The sequence below is a fragment of the Nesoenas mayeri genome (assembly GCF_963082525.1).
Source record: "Nesoenas mayeri genome assembly, chromosome: 1".
Taxonomy (NCBI): Eukaryota; Metazoa; Chordata; class Aves; order Columbiformes; family Columbidae; genus Nesoenas; species Nesoenas mayeri.
In genome coordinates, this window is record NC_137541.1 from 66,691,482 (window position 1) to 66,707,862 (window position 16,381).

Below are 16,381 nucleotides of genomic sequence, written 5' to 3' on the forward strand. Positions count from 1 at the left end.
ATGTGCCACAGGAGAGTGCTGGGGAAGAGCAGCTTGGGATGTGCAGGGGTTGAAAGCTTTGCCAGCTGGTGAAGCAGGCTGGCTAATACAGTCACCTGTATTGTGTCTTTGTATTAACACAGAAAACTATCCAAGATTACTGATGAAAGGACAGGATTCTGGTTTTCAGAGCACTTCGTTATTTACGTTTAAACATATCCATCAGCAGAAAAATGTGGAATTAAATCATACCTGCCACAAGGGTTACAATTAACACAGTTTGTAAAAACAAAAGGAAACTGCATAATGACAAAGATATCAAGGAATCTGTACCCCCACCTCTACAAGTGATCAGCAGGAGATACCCTTTTCCTAAACACAGAGGCAGGACACACTACGCAGTGTAATCCCTCCCTCCTTCCTCCTCCCAGCCATCACCAGGTGCAGATATATCTGAACCAAAGGTCCCCTCTGGACCACTGCCCATTAGCACCAGTTCAGCTCTTCTCCATTGGATCCTCTTATTTCACTTTCTAAGCCCCTGTGTATTTTTAATGTTCACAACGTGCCATGGCAGCAAGCTCCATACCTCAATTGCACTATGGGTGATGCGGTGGAGAGAAAGATGCTTTTGTTTGTATTAAAGCCTGTTCCTTCAAATTACACTGCAGAACCTTCAATTCTTTTATTTCGGTACATAACATGTTAAACAGATGATTCTTCCTTGGACTCCAGAAATACAGACAAAGATTTATATACCTCAATGCGCTAAAATAGGAGGTTTATTTCCTAAAAATTTCACTTCCCTCTTTATTGAGAACTTCAGTTTGGTACAACACATTACTTGCAGAGTGGCCACAGAAGAAAGCATGTGACATTAGGCAGGGATAAACAAAAAGCAGTGGGGGGAAAAGAAATACTTCCCTATTAAAGGGAACTCCATATACTTCGAAAGGGAGAGAAAACAAGACTCACAGGCAGAGAGATTTCTTGGGAATTCAGGGAGTTATTTTTAAAGCAACAAGATGGTTTCAGAAGGCAATTGAAATTCTTTAGGCATCCAGCAAAGCCAGAGTTCTCACAAGCTAACCTTCAAGGATTTATGCATTTTCTTCTCTGAGGAAAATTGCTTCTGGAAGCTCACATAAAGCAAAACATAGGCAGAACTAATACAGCAAAGCAAGATCAGAAAGGCCAATAATTGCTTCAAGGGATTCTGTGGAGGCGGATATTACTTTAAATGATGTCTCAGATCAAAACAATAAAGAAGTTTTCCAAAAGATGATTTAAAAGACCATTAAATACTGCTGGTGTTTGTAAATGTCTTTTTTTTTTTTCTTTTTTTTTTTTTCTCCAAGATACATTGCAAATGAAAGCTGTGTTCTTCAGCTATTTGATTTCAGCTGAATGCAGCTCAGTTCAACTATTTTAATAGGTCTCTTGCTGGTTTTGTTATTCCATTTTTGTCCGATAATATGATTACACTTCATGAATACCAGATATTTTCAACCACAACCTGAGAGACAAATAACGCAGCAATTCCAGCTATTGCCTTCTGCTGCCATATTCCTGCTGCACATCCCCCACCACTTCTCCTCCAAACACCCCTAATTCAAAGGGAGAACTAAAAGGCAAAAGTAGCTTTGGTGGTTATTACCATCTTAACTGTGCTGATGAAACACCATTTGGAGTCCTTCATCTCTTCTGTATATGCAAAGTGATGTGGAGACCTGCCCAAATACTGCATCTCCATCAATGCACATTTGGAAGCAGAGGACAGAAGTGCTGAGCTGTTAGTGGGCAAAGTGACTGATATTGGTAGCAGGCTCATCTCTGCCTTTCTGTGCATGTGCAAGTCCCAGAGTATCAGTTCTCAGCGTCACTGCTACTTCCATCTCCTAGGTTTCCACCTTAAATATTTGGCATTATGCTAAAAAAAATAAAATTCAGTGGAAATTGAGATGAACTTAGAAGATCCCTACACCTTCACAACTGCAGAGAAGTTTCAAATGTGAACTGAACATAATTCAGACTGCATTTACAAAAGCCATTTTATTGCAGTTCCCTGTTTCTCCATCAGAGTGAGGGCCAGGAGATTCTCCTGACTTCAAACCAGAGCTAACCTTGGTGCAGGTAGGAAGTAGCTAGCATGTAGTCCTACACTCCTCAAATGTGAAGCACATCATGGAAAATTAGGAGTTCCTAATTCTCCAATTCTGAGTTAAACCCAACAGTTTTGAGAACAGCTGGAATCGGTAATATTACTTTAATATTACTACAACAGCTGTTTAAGTTATAAAACAAACAGCTTTTTCTGTACTGCGAAGCTCAAATACTAGTCATCTGTTGTCTTTTTCAGGATATGTTCTTAACAAGTGCTTTGGTGATTTTGGGAACATCCTTTGAATATCGACTCTTTGGGAAAATTTCCAGTGGATTAGCAGTGTTTTAGCTGTCACTACCCACAGCTGTTCCCTCCTCCCTCCCCTTCTCCATGCAGGCAAGCCCACACCAAATTCAGCTGAGAGGAAAGAGATGTACAGAAGATACATTGGTGCAGAGGCACCGTTTAAAGTGACCACCTAAACCAAGCCACGCTTTAGCCAAGTTCCAGTTCTCAGTAAAGATTCTTCTCTCCCTTGCTATATGCAGCATCAAAGTGGGGTTTTTTTTTAACTAATGTCCATGTGAAATTTTTGTGTATCTTAAAAATTGTTTGGTTTACCTCCTTTCCACCTGCGGATACATGTCCTGGGTGACTACACCTCTTCTCAGCCAGACATCAAGCTTGTGGTTAGACTTGTTTAATCACACAGTAGACTTAACTAGAACTAACAAAGAAAATCCAGCATTTTGCTATTGTTATGCCTGAAAGTATTCTGTATTTTCACAATACCTCTTCCTCCAAAGCTTTTCAACCAGCATGCCTTGTGGATGCACCCAGTCCCAGCAGAAGCACCTTCTTCATCACATTACATGGGCTGGTTGTAAACAACTCAGGAACCACTGGAGAGCTGAAGTTGTCAGAAAACAGCTTGAGGAGAGAATTTCTCTACCTACCATGTTGACGGCATCCTGGTCAAAGGGGTTCCACTCAATGTTCTGAGGGTAATGGGCCAAAACTTTGGACTTGAAGGTTCTTCTTAAGGGACTCTGGTCAAAATTCTCTCCTGCAACAAATGAAGAAATAATGACTTATCACAGCAGTGATACTTCAGAGAGAGCTTGCCTGGGCAGCTTACTTTCATGAAATCTGAAGGGCATTTACATTCCCAACAGATGTATTACTTACGAAAGAGAAACATAAAATACGCACATTCAGTCTGATCTTGCCCTCTTTCCCACAAAATCTTATTACTGTTGCAACACAGCTTCCAGGTCAGTATTTACCACATGAAAATGTATCATTACGAGAAAAATTAATGCTGGAGTTTTATGGAAAAAGGCCCTGCAATCAGCTGAATTCTCCATCTTCCCTTATAGCATAAATATCTAGAAATGGCTTTACTCAAATGCTGAAATAGCACTTTCCCTGAAGTTTGTTAGAAACTGTCTTATAATCAATAAAAAGTATGAGCACCTTTCAGCTATTATAAATCATTCAAGGATATTTTTTATATCACAAGTCCTGTGTGAAGATTAAACATATCCTTTTTCCTACATCAGATTTCCAGGACAGACTTTTTCCACACAAAGAATTCAGCAAGTGCAAAGAGGAAGACAAATTAGATTTCAAGAAGAAATGCATCCAGGTATCAGCATACAAACAGTGTATTTCACAGTAATATTGCTAATAGAGTTTCCATTGTTGGACAGTCTACAGTATACAACACAGTAACTAAAATAAGAAGTTCTTAAACTATTTGTTATACTACCATTTACTACACTTTTCTCAGATACCAGGTTACTAATTTCGGACTTCTTGGTTTAGACTATAAGTGGGTCTTTCTTGTCCAGTTCCTTTCTCACCTCAAAGGAGAGAGGGGGATGGAAGCCTGAAGTTTACAATGTTAAATATTTCACCAAACCTTACTGGCCATGCAAAGTCACCTTTTGGGACTTAGTGTTAAACAGATACTTTTAAAAAATGTGTTATAAAAACAGAATTGGATTTATTTTCTTTTTACACTTTATACTTAAAGACAATGAATATGTCATTAATGTTTTTAATGAGAGGTTATTTTGGATGAAGAAACTACTCAATCACTTGGCAAGCTCTAAAGGCAATCGCTGTTCCTGCAGAAAAGTTAAACAACAAGTTACTAACCTCACTAACCCATCTCTGAAAACAACATGGACTGTGGGAGTATAATTTACGCTTGCTGAGTTAGATGTGACAACCCAACCTTCGCACAGCTAAGCAGCCTTTGAGTGATGCTGCAAAATACACAGTTCAGCAGTTACATGAAGGTTTCTGAGGCCATAGCCATTTGGGACGTGCCCTTTGCTCCATGAGAAGCACAGCCTACACCATAATTTGGCTCAGAGTGAATTAATCCAAGGAAATTTCTGTACAAATTGATACCTGAAGGCAAAGCTTCTCAGCCTTTGTCTGGCAGAACTTCGGCTGTGGAGTTAATTAGGAGGAACACAAGAGAAAAAAGGAGTTGCAATTCACAAGGTAAAAGTTATCCAGGCAAAGTTTTAGGAGGGTTGAAAACCATTTGCTGTATGAACCCTTAACACATCATCAATGCTGAGGGCAGGAGCTGCCGGGTCTCTCGGGGGCTGCAGCACTGGGGCCACCGCAGCATCATCTGCACAACAGAGGCAGGTGGAGGAAGGGAAGGCGGTCAGGCATTTCTTACACCAACACCAGCCACCCACTTGGTCAGGAAGGGGAAGCGGAGGCTTCTGCCGGAGCTCCCCTCCGCAAGGATGAGTGTAGGCAAGTGGAAATTCCTCGGGAGGTGCAAGGGAGGTGTGCTGGGACTGCGCTTTGCCCCATCGTAAGAGCCACCAAGCCGAGCTGGGAGCCAGGTGGAGAAGAGCTCATCCACTCTTCTGACAGTGCTTGCTTGCAAATGTATTTGGAGAACAGCTTCAAAAAAATATTTTCCTTCCCAAGAGACTTCAGATTTTTAAGGATACAGGTAATTTTTTTTACAATTGTTCATTTTTAACACATTATTTAGACACATTTCAGTGTTATGTTTTCAATATTATGTCTCATTGATTTTGGTGGATTATCGGGGCGGGGGGGGGGGGGGGGGGGGGAAGCAAATAAGCTTCTACAAGAACATTTTGTATTTGACAGGAGAAAAGGTCCAAGACGATGCAATGCTGCAGCCATATTTCCTGGGGCAAGAATAAATGTAAATGTTGAGATATGAGGAGCTCTGGCAGGGAATCCAGCATGTTTCTGGAATTGCTCGAGGCAAACCAGAAATCCAGCAAAAGTGTATGCATCACAGAAATAAAGAAAACTGAAGGTAACAGCTAAACTGGATCAAATTAAAAGACATGTCAGGGTTTAGCTAATTAGCTCATCACATGTGCCAAACTGAACCCGACTTGCCAGTAGCTGCTATGGCAGTCCAGAGCACAAGCTCTACAAAGATCCTCCCCATCTCAGTTGTAAAGCTCAGACTGAGGTATACAAAACAGAGACCATCACTATTACAGAATATGGCAGTAGAACAAATTCTTCTTTTGGCCCCGAAGTTCTTTGCAGAGGCATTAAAGATATAACGTCATCCATTGGTTCCTGAAGTTTTACAGAATAAACACTTGAAGCACATCAGACTACTCAAAGGGATTTGGAAATTAATCCTGGAAAGCTTCTCCACAGGAAAATATCTTATCCTAGTTTGATGGCTCGGTTGCTAACTCCACTAGAAAGAGCTGTACTTATTTCCATCTTAGACCAAAAATTATATCACCAGGGATATGTGAGCGGGAAAATCCTTGATTTTCTGCTGTTCTAGTTACCTCCCCATCTTGACAGGTAATACTGTAGCAGCATCTGGAAACAGTGGAGATGAACAAGGTATATTTACCAATAAACCATAGCAATCATGAAAAATTAGGGTTTCAGTCACCTTTTGGAAATGACCAATAATTCGTATGTTGCTGCAAATACTTGTACAGTCACTTGGATGTCAGAGATGTCTAAAAAGTTTTCTTTATGAAACACAAACGTTGCTTTAAGAAACCCAGCTTTCCAAAATAAGCAGTAATGAGGTTCTAGTAGGCTGACAACATGGATTCATTTTGTCCAGGAAAATAAATGGCGCAAATAACTTACCTTTGCAGAGTCTCTGCAGGGTTTGTATTTTACTACTATGGTGGTTTTAAAAAAAATAAATCATAAATTAAAGGTAAAGTGCACACACACAAAATATAATTTTCTCAATCAGTGATCACAAGACAAAAGAGAAGAGCCAAGAAACCACACTGGAGTGAATCAGCTGGTCATTAACTCAAAAAGACAACATTACATCCTTCAAACAAAGATGCCCCCAGAAGACAGACATGGTAAGCTTTTAGAGCCACATAATTTGGGAAGGAAACAGTACAAGGATACAACAGAAAGCAGCTCGCATGTCAGGGTGAAGTGTCATCATTTGGCCAATCCAGCAGGAAAACACCCTGACTCTCACCAAAATGAGATGAGCGATGTGGAACATGACACCCAGCTCCACACTGACAAGCAGCTGGAAGAGAACCACAAGGAGCAAAACCTTCTTGGCAAACATGAGAGAAGGGATTTGGACCAAAGGATACCTGATACTATCAGATCTCAGCCTTGATAGCTCTGAACTGTGGAGTCACATGTGACAAATGAAGTTTATTTAGCTGTTATTCTAGGCAAACAGTAAATTTTCATTAAACCTAGTGTGTGCTTATTTAAGTGCTTGCTTGGTAGCTTCCAAAACAGGATTAGCAAGGCACATTAATAATGAGGCAAATATCAAATGCAAATTGAATCCATACTCTAAAATATTAATGGCTGGATAACAGTACTAAGAATACAGACAGAAACATTGTACTTGATGTGTGGTATCCATTCATGGAAACAGCACATCTCATAGGGTAAGCTGCCTGTCAGAGGCAAACTAAAAAATTGGTTTTGAATGGACTCCTTTTGCTTTCAGGATTTTTTTTTTTAACCATTCAAGTATTTTTCAAAATTGTGTAAAATGTGTCAGATTCAAGTTCCATTTCAACTAGACACAACATCCTATGTAATGGTACTTTTAAACAACTTGCACTTTCCCTTAAAGGCACTAAATTTTAAAGGAATCTTTAGTTTCAGACTAAAAGCAAACAGTGAAATGATGGGTTCTCTATCAAGAAAAGAAATCCTGATTTCATTTTAGAATCAAAAGATTTCTCAAAATTAGAAAACTAGCATCTTCTGCATTTTGGATGAAGGATAAAATTACTAGGGAAATGCAGCTACAGTTGTGACATTACCAGTCCTGATGGCTTTCATATGAGTGACTATTTAAAAATGTAGCGATTTTAACATCTAAGCAGATATGTTTTAATTAATTATCACAGCCACAGAGGCATACAAAAACATGTACCAAATAGGCAGAGGCATCCTCCACCCACATCCTCTGGTTCAGGGAATGCGAGCTATCTGTCGCTCCTTCCAAGCTCTGGAACGTACACAGGAATGCCTGTCACCACAGAAACAAAAATATCTTCTATTCCTTTAGAGGAGCGTACTGGCAGCACGACTAACACACAGTACTGCACCTCACCGTGACAACCTCTTTGATAGTTATTTCTAATTAAAAGTGTTGGGCACATCCAGCTATGTTCTTTTCCTGAAGGCAGAACTTGGGTAAGCGTTGGGTAACTGGATGACCCTGCACAAGAAGCAAGTGATGTACAATGTGTGAGTGAGAAAATAACGTGGGGACAGGAAAAATAGTGCGTGGCTGGGGAGCAATTAAGCTGTTAATTGTCAGGCTCAAGAGATGGATAGTTTAAGTAGGGCAGAAACTGTGCTCTGCTGCTTTTCTTCTGCGTCTCACCATGGGAGAGCAGTGGTAGGCCAGTCAGAGTTCAAGGATGTTAACTCAAAGGCACCATTCCTGACCACATATTCTCAGTCTTACAGTGGAGGAGAGAAATTATATGAAAGGGAGGCCTGGGACAAGGCAGACAAAACAGCTTTCATTCCCAAGTTTTAAAATCTGAGTTGTCTGTAAGATGGTGGTGGCTTTTTCAGGAGGCAGGAGGGGTGAGAAGGGTCTAACCCACCTCTTGTGTGTCCACATGTAAAAGGATTAATGGATCGTATTTAAACAGGAAGCCCTAGTGGGTTGCATATCTCATCAATACATCTACACTGGGTGCCACATAAGCCTCACAGTGGCCTTCAAAGGGCCAAATGCAATTTTTAAGACTGTATAACTGTAGGAGTAGTTACATTCATACAGTCCTAAAATTACACTTGGCCCTTTGAAAGCAACCACGAGGCTGATGTGGCCCCCAGTGAAAATCAGTTTGGCACCCCTGGTCTACATGATCTGGTTTGGGGTTTGTGGGGTTTTTTTTGTTGCTTTGTTTGGAGTTTTGTTTGTTTGTTTGTTTTGGTTTCTGTTTTGTTGCTTTTGGGGTTTTGTTGTTGTTGTTTTATTGTGGGGTTTTTTGTTTGTTTTGGTTTGGGTTTTTTGGTGTGTCTATGTGGTCCTTTATAAATCTAGACTGCAAAACATGCTTCCTTGAGGTGTCAGGAACCTTTGGGTCTCAGTAGCAGAAACTGGTGGAGCTGGACCTTCCAGTGCCCTTTGTACACAAGTCTACATAGTTAAGCCCAGTCAGATTTCTTGGAGAGTATTCTCTAAAGCAGCCTCATGCAAGATATTGCTCACTATTTACTAAGCACACTAAGATCTAGCAATTTGTATATCCATCAATATACCTGACACCCCCGGTGGCATTTCTTTGGAGAGGGGAAGCACATCTGCCAAGAGAGCTTCAAGAAGAAAGACTAAAATTTATCAGATATTGATTCAAATCAGGTAAAAGAATGAAAAAGTTGAGGATTTTTGGTTTCCTTTTTAAACTCTGCCCCTTAATTTGATTCAAAGGGAGTTAGAAGTCAGAAAATAAGAGAGAGAAAGAGAGCCTGGTGATTGCTTTTGTCCTCAATGCCTCTTTACCTGAGGTTTTGTCTGCAGTATCTGAGCTCTTGCCATGGAGATCTGCTTCTAGCCATTTGTACAAGACTACACAACATAACAAACAGAGATAAAAAAGAAAGCAAGTATGAACAAAATTAAAAGATATATGAATGTACGGGGGAAGGGAAAAACATGAAGCAGACATTAAACACACCCCTGTGCAACCTCTCCTCCCCCCACTACTGCCAAAGGGTAAATCCATGTGATAAATAAAACCCTCTGCGACTGTATTGCTATAAAGGTGTTGAATGCACTGACAGACACAGTAGAAGTACTTGTCAAAATTAGTAACAAGATTAAATTCTCGGCACTTCAAACAGCATGCTGCTGATACAGCTTCCCTATTATGAAACACAGTTCTGTTCATATATTGAGCCATTCCAGAGCTTGTGAAACTCAGGGGGAAAAACAGCAGTTCTTTAACTGGTATTGAACCAAACCCAAGAGGTTTTCTTTAGCATAATACTGTTAGCCACCTTGTTACACCTTCAATGCTTGCTTGCTAAAGTTACCCAATAGTTTCGTTCATCATTTTTCTCTCATAATAGGGTGGTTTTAGACAAAGACTTGAATACGTAATCTATGTTTGTAACTTTGATGAACAATTTTAATATTTTCCAGTAACAGCTACCCCAATAGACACTTGTATTGGAAAATTTCGGGCTAGCGTGTCTACCTGAGGGTTCTTCCAAAGGATTTGCTCAACTCCTGCAGAAAACCACAGGTGCCATGGCATTCCTTCATCAAAAACAGTCCCATTCATACGCTATGCAAAGGCGTTATGCAATCCTCCTCAAGTTAAATCTATTTTTATAAACCTAGAGTGTCTATTTAAGCTGCAATGCCATTGACCTCTGTGGTCATTCAGTTTCTAGGTGTAATTTCAGAGTATTTCCACCATGACCTCCTACTTGAGCTGTTAATCCAGGCATCAGTTCAGAGGACCCAGATAATTCTGCCAAAGCTGTATTTTCTGGAAGACAACCCTCAGCACAGGAGTTCTTTCAATAAGGACTTCTAGATGTGAATTTGTATTTGAGGATAATTTTTCTCATTTCTTTAGGAGGCACCTAAAGATAAGTCACATTCAAATCTGCAGGATGATGTTTTGCCACTCCAGATGTTTTAAGTTATTTCATTCTACCTTTGAACTGTTTGAACTAAAAAGTTGTATAAACATTTACAGTAAAGGAAACAAAACAATTGCCAAAGCTGTAGACTCCCCTTGCTAATGACCTGTATCCACTGTGTCTTTACAAGCATCTCTGTCAGACTGTCCTCACTGCTATCCCTAAAAGTCCTTTACAACATTATCATGCAAAGGGAATTTGGCACTGAGCTTCCACAGACTTAGCCACAACCTCTGTAATAGGAACTGTGAAAAGACGACAATTTGTAATGGGATGCATAGCCAGATGCATTGGGACAGGTTCTGGTTTTGCTGCCCATTTTAGTATTTTGACCATTTATCATCATCAGTCACATAGCTAAACAGTCACAGAAGTTATGCAAAAACTCCTGTACGACAAGTCAAATAAAACAGCATCACTGAGACAATATAAATACAGAGCTATGAACACTGTTGTACAGCCTAATTCTTTATGCACACAAAGTGTAACTGAATATGACTATTGCCACAAATTAATTTCACTCAGAAAATTCTCAGTATTTCAAAAATGTGTTTAGAAAAGGAGATTTGTTCACCTGAGTTATTGCACAAGTCTAAATAAAGATAAAAAAACTACAGAGTTTAATTCACTATTATCCCTTTCTTCTGACCTTGATTAAAACACTTAACTATCTGCCTACAAAGTAACATTATACAGCATCAACGCTGTCAGCTTCTTAAAATAGCCCCAAGTCCCAGCTGCCAACTGACCACAGGCATCCCACTACACTAGCAAACAACTATGAATTACACCATCCCCTTTCCATAAAGTTGCATCATAATCTTGCCAAATCCAAAAGGCCGTGGTTTAAATTATGGTGGTTTGGATGAGGGGGAGTTTAACAAACAGGCACCCCAGGCATGGTGCTCCTACACAGTTACCTTGCAGTCTGTCCCCAAGTGCTGGAATGTATTAGGAGAAAAGAGTGGAGTGGGTATAAAGCTGGACCTGTACTTATAAGTATAGCGGATTATTTACACCTTGGGCCTTTATTTTGTGTAAAAATCATGGTGTGTGGAATTCACTCATTCTGTTCCTGCTGTCACCCTGCCTTTCCAAGCACAGGCTCCCAATCCAGTGTTGGCGGTATACAGAAAGTGTGCCCCAGAGATCCCTGGTTTACCCTGTTTATATACAGCAAATGTACATATATATATTTTTTTAATTGCATTTTTGTATTCAAATCTGCTGTTCTTTTTGAATACATAATATGGAATGAAGAAGCATTTTTACTAATACAGAAAACAATTCAAGCTATAATTAAAAGTTTGTTTAAATTTAAGTTTCGCACATCATTATTCTTAAATTGCCTGGCAGCCTTTTGGTTACTTACACAGCAAACAAACAACACACACAGCCATATGAAACTGAAAGGTTTGAAATCCATCTCTCAGTTCCCAGAAGTGCATTAATGATGGCAGAGTGAAAAACGTTCAAGGAAGAGCAAGACACCAGCTCAGGTCCTTGAACACAGCAGGATGCCAAAGCCCATCAAGCAAGGGGGTCCATGGCTTTGGAGCAACAGGCACCTGACTGCAGGCTTGGGCTGAACTGCCAAGGAATTTATGGCATTTTAGATGCCATCACGTCCTCCATGAAGTTCAGATGGCTTCCTGCTCAGCACAACACATGTCTCCCACTCCTCATTTCACACGTTCGCCTCCCTCTGAGCACTGAACACAACAGGAGGCTTCCAGTCACACCTTTTGCACAGGAGTCCTTTCACACTCATGCTTTCTATTAATTTACAAGGCCAGGATCAAGTTCAAATATACCTGATTTCTGTGTTAAAACATGTCGCATTCTCAGACTGGTTTTGGAAACACACTCTCACAAATATCATTTTTGATTCAAGTGAATCTTAAAGTAGGTTTCATCCCCTGCTCCCCTGGGACAGAGGTAGCACAAGAGTCTTGCTTCAAAATCTGCTTTATTACACTTGGTCTTTCTGGAGATGAAAACAAACACACACAAAAACAAACAAACACACCATCCCCCTACCCCCCTCCCCACCCCAAAATATAACCAGAACTTGTCATCCTAAAAATCGCTGTGCCATTACTGTTTAGGTTTGTGTGCAAGAATGCAGGAAAAAAGGAGGATTTTTTTTTTTTCCCCGATAAATTTTGCTTTGAGGCCTTTTTAATACAAGAACAAGTAGCTTTATTTTTATTTTTTGTATTTATAATTACAGTGCATTCAGTTATATTTTAAATTGGGCTGGATTAAGATAGTTTTTTCTTTTTAAACCACTCTGCAATGTCCATAAGACAATGCACCAAAATTAGCCTCCCTTGGATCATCAGGATGGCAAGTTTCAGGTGTTTTGTTATTTGAAGTTAGAAGCAGTTTCACCCGAGCTGCATTTACACAACAGCAGAGTGCAAATAAACTCACCAACAACAACTTCTGCCACCATAATTAAGCTCCGTTTGCAAATCAGTACAAGAAAGAAGCTTAATTTGGCCTGGAACATTTTCAGCAGTAATCAACTTTGACATAAACAGAGCACAAAGATGCCTGTCCAGCAGCTCGATGAGTCAGCTATGTATGGTTTTGGGATTTTGCTTTTTGGGGACTTTCTGTTTGCCCGTCTCACACAAGCCTGAGGCCTCAGTTCCCTGGACTTAACACTGTTATGCTGGGCAATAGACTTTTCTGCTTTAAAGGAAACTCTTGCTTTCGGAGGTCCCCAAGAACTGTCCCTTGATGTGCTGAGCCACAGAGAGGATCCAAAGGACTCATGGTTGATTTTTTTTAATCACCCATGCAGAACCCAGCCAGTGAAACCCCATCTTCTATATGTATCAGCACCTTCCAGAAGGAAGCTGTTTCCAATTTCTGAAGACTTTTCTCTTCAAATAACTGAATCCATGACCCAACAGCAGCACTAAAGTAAGCAACTTAAAACATGCTGGGAAGAAACAGCCTCTTCACGCTCACTGAAAAGCCAGTCCACATGTTCAAGGTCTAGAAAATTGGTTTTATTAGTGAGGCAAGAGGTGAATTTAGAGACTGTGGACCCAGAATTAGCTCCTCACTGTAGAGAGTTACTTTTTTTCCCCACACCCTTTAGAAGCAATGGGTTACAGCAAGGCAATGCTTGCCTGTCAAAGCTGCAGTTGCTGAGTTTTATGAAAACTTAGTTATACGCAGTTTTGACGTGAAGGAAGTCCGGCAAAGAAAGAACTTTTCTTCTTGTGTTCAGGAAAGCTCTTTCATCAGCATGAAGTAGAAACACTCCTTTGTGTAGCACAAACTGATTTTGTTCAAGAGTCTTTGAGAAACTGCTGTTTAAGCTGCCGCCAACAATTAATTGTCCCTATGACAGTCTCCAAGAGCTGGTCTTGCACCAGTTTTCAACAACTGAATCCTTTTCTAAAAGACAAAAGGTTTCCACATACTCAAAAGTCACAAGCACCCGCAGGCAAGGCTTGAAGTTACCAGAGCTCCCGGATGGAGGACAGTGGTGAATAGGAACGAAAACATGGGCAGAGGAAGATTCACGGCCTGCACAGCCACACTGGACCTTAGAGCTGATACATCCACTTAAGAGCTACTCAAGAAACCATTTCAGTTTGGAGATCGCTCTCAGATGCTTTAAGCCAGGTGTACCACAGTAACTAGAGATCACCCTATTGCTGCAAATGCTTCTACTGTTGGCAAACCTACCATCGAAGGAGCAAGACATTTATACAACGTGTTGGATGGTCATTTTTATTACCTTTTGAAAAAACAACAATGCAGTTTTGTCAACTAAAAATGTTAGAACATGGTTAAAAGGCAAAAATATCATCATATTGAAAGAAAGATCAGTTCTTGGAACTACTCAGTTAAAATACTTCTTCTGCCACAAACATCTCTGCAAGAACCTACATGTCTTGGTCAACACCACCTGCATTTAGAAAATGTTTGAAGATGAGGCTTCTGCCAGCAAGTTTACACAAGGGATCATTAAGAAGCTATCAGTGCACAGTAATTTCAGATCTAAGCCACATGAAAAATATTCTCTATGCTCAAGTAAACCATGACTAGTTAGATACAGCTTTAGTTTTTTTTCATTGCAGCAGAGCTCTATACATATCAGAAAAAGCATAAATAAACAGATTTATGATTTATCACCCCTGACTGTTTTGTGGCCAGTTTCCAAGTCTACTGAAAATACAGAATGCTGAAAGCAGGACCAAATCACCATGCCACAGTAAAGTGTCAGGATTCAAAATCCAAAAGTGTGGACCAATACTAATTTCTAGATCCAAACCAGACTCCAGATGAGAAACTGAAAGCGCAGCAGTGTTTCTACCATGCCTCTAGATTTGCTTCAGATCCCTATAAAGGGGAGCCCAGAAAATAAATCCTTTGGCTTCCCCTAATGCCTTGGGGAGCCTTAGGTGTCAAAGCATCTTTGTAAAGGTGGATCTCCATTGAGAAAGCCAGAAAAATAATAGTCTCTGGGTTCAGCTTGCAAATGCCCCTGCAGCTCGGACCCTTTCTTCTCTTGTCTTACTTGTTCCCATAGATGTCTGGAGGTGATTCCATAGGTGCATCCCTAACCTTCGTGCACCCAAAAAATACCATTTCAAGGTTTCTATCAAATTTGGTCTCCAGTGTATTTTGGGGTTTCCTGCTCTCCCAACAACACAGATTTAAACCCTGGGATACATCTTCTGCTGTCATCAACAAGATCTCTTAAAGAACATGGGTAAAGTCCTACAAAACAGGCAAAAGGAATCAACACAGAGGGTTCTGTATCTTAACAGTATCGCCTTTGCCAAAGTTCAGCAATGAAAACCAGTGTCTTACTTCCTCTCCCCTCAGATTTCCACTGCCACTCCAGTAAAAATCCCTCTGTAGAGCAGTAGAAACTCAAGTCAAAACAGTAATTATTTTTGGAGTGTTTTTAGACCCTAAAGGTAACAAGAAGGTAGAGAGCCACAAAAGGTGACAGAGGTATGTTTCCTGCCCTGAAACAGGGTTGAAAAGAGCTGGTGGGACTTTGAAAGAGAAGCTGCAGAGATGCACAAAAAACTAAGCAAGAAATTGAAGTCCACTTTCACCCCAGGTGCTATTTTGCCTGCTGTTTTAGTGTCCTGCTAGTAGAGATGGAAATAGCAGAGAACAGAGGTCTAAATAACCCTAAAATTACATGTCATTTAAGCAAATGTTTCCTCTTTACCACTAATCCACTAATCTTCTAGTGCCTGGATCCCAGGTTGATTGGCACACTAAGTATACATGGGTTAGAAGGCATATAATTGCTGCTCTCATTTTTAAGTAAGCACGAGTTGTCACTGACTACAGAGAGGTTAATTCAAAAGCAAACCATTTAGAGCCACCCCAAATAGCCACAAGAGCCCTCGTGGCCACTGCACACATCTCATGCAAAACCAACAGGAGTTGTTATGATATTTTACACTTTTCCTTTTGCATAAAGGGCAATTTTGTGGAGCTAAACAGAATGCTTCACATAATGAAGCAACCCACACCATGCTGCTTTGGAGGCCTCAGTAACTGTTTGAGTGCATGTTAGAAACGGAGTATTTCACACTGAGCTGATCAAGGCTGGATTAGGCACAGACCACACCACAGCTGAAAACGCATTAGAGCCTACAGTCTCTGTGAGTCTATTAAGGGCTGGGAGATCTAATAAATACAGGGAAGCACATGTAAAAGGAAACAGGACTAACAACGTACATGGGCATAACAGCACAACTCTGAAAATGATGGTGTGACAATGTGGGTCAGCTAAATCAGAGCATTCTGTTACAGAAAACAAGAACTTATAATTTTTCATGGAGGAAGAAGTTGTTATTCCTCCAATCAAGAGAGGAGAGACTTGTTTATGCTGCATAAGGATGGGTTTCAATAGTCCCCACTTATATTCCCTATCATGCATGAGGCTACCAGCTAAAGATCATTATTCTGTGTAGGAAAAAGCAGATGTGTAATGTATTGCCAACCACACATGTGTATGCTCCCTCTCTCTCAAAGAGAGCGAACTGACAGGAACATTCTCTTACAGGTTCAAAGCCTGTCTCCTGCACCCGGGGCTCTCCCCAGCTCCACCAAATAGCCCAAGGAACAATAAAG

At 40.5% G+C, this 16,381-nt stretch overlaps 1 protein-coding gene across 4 annotated transcripts in view; it reads right to left on the bottom strand.

Moving 5' to 3' along the window:
- Window positions 1–16,381, bottom strand: part of DENND5B (DENN domain containing 5B) — a gene marked incomplete at both ends in the record, with an annotated part of 115,189 nt that overhangs the window by 57,637 nt on the left and 41,171 nt on the right. For 3 of the 4 annotated variants that reach the window (XM_080352452.1, XM_080352451.1, XM_080352450.1), the window contains 2 exons: window positions 3,040–3,149; window positions 9,102–9,167. In XM_080352452.1, coding sequence (XP_080208578.1) covers window positions 3,040–3,149; window positions 9,102–9,167 — 176 coding nt within the window. The remainder of the gene's footprint in view (window positions 1–3,039; window positions 3,150–9,101; window positions 9,168–16,381) is intronic. The other variant, XM_080352453.1, reaches the window with a different exon arrangement.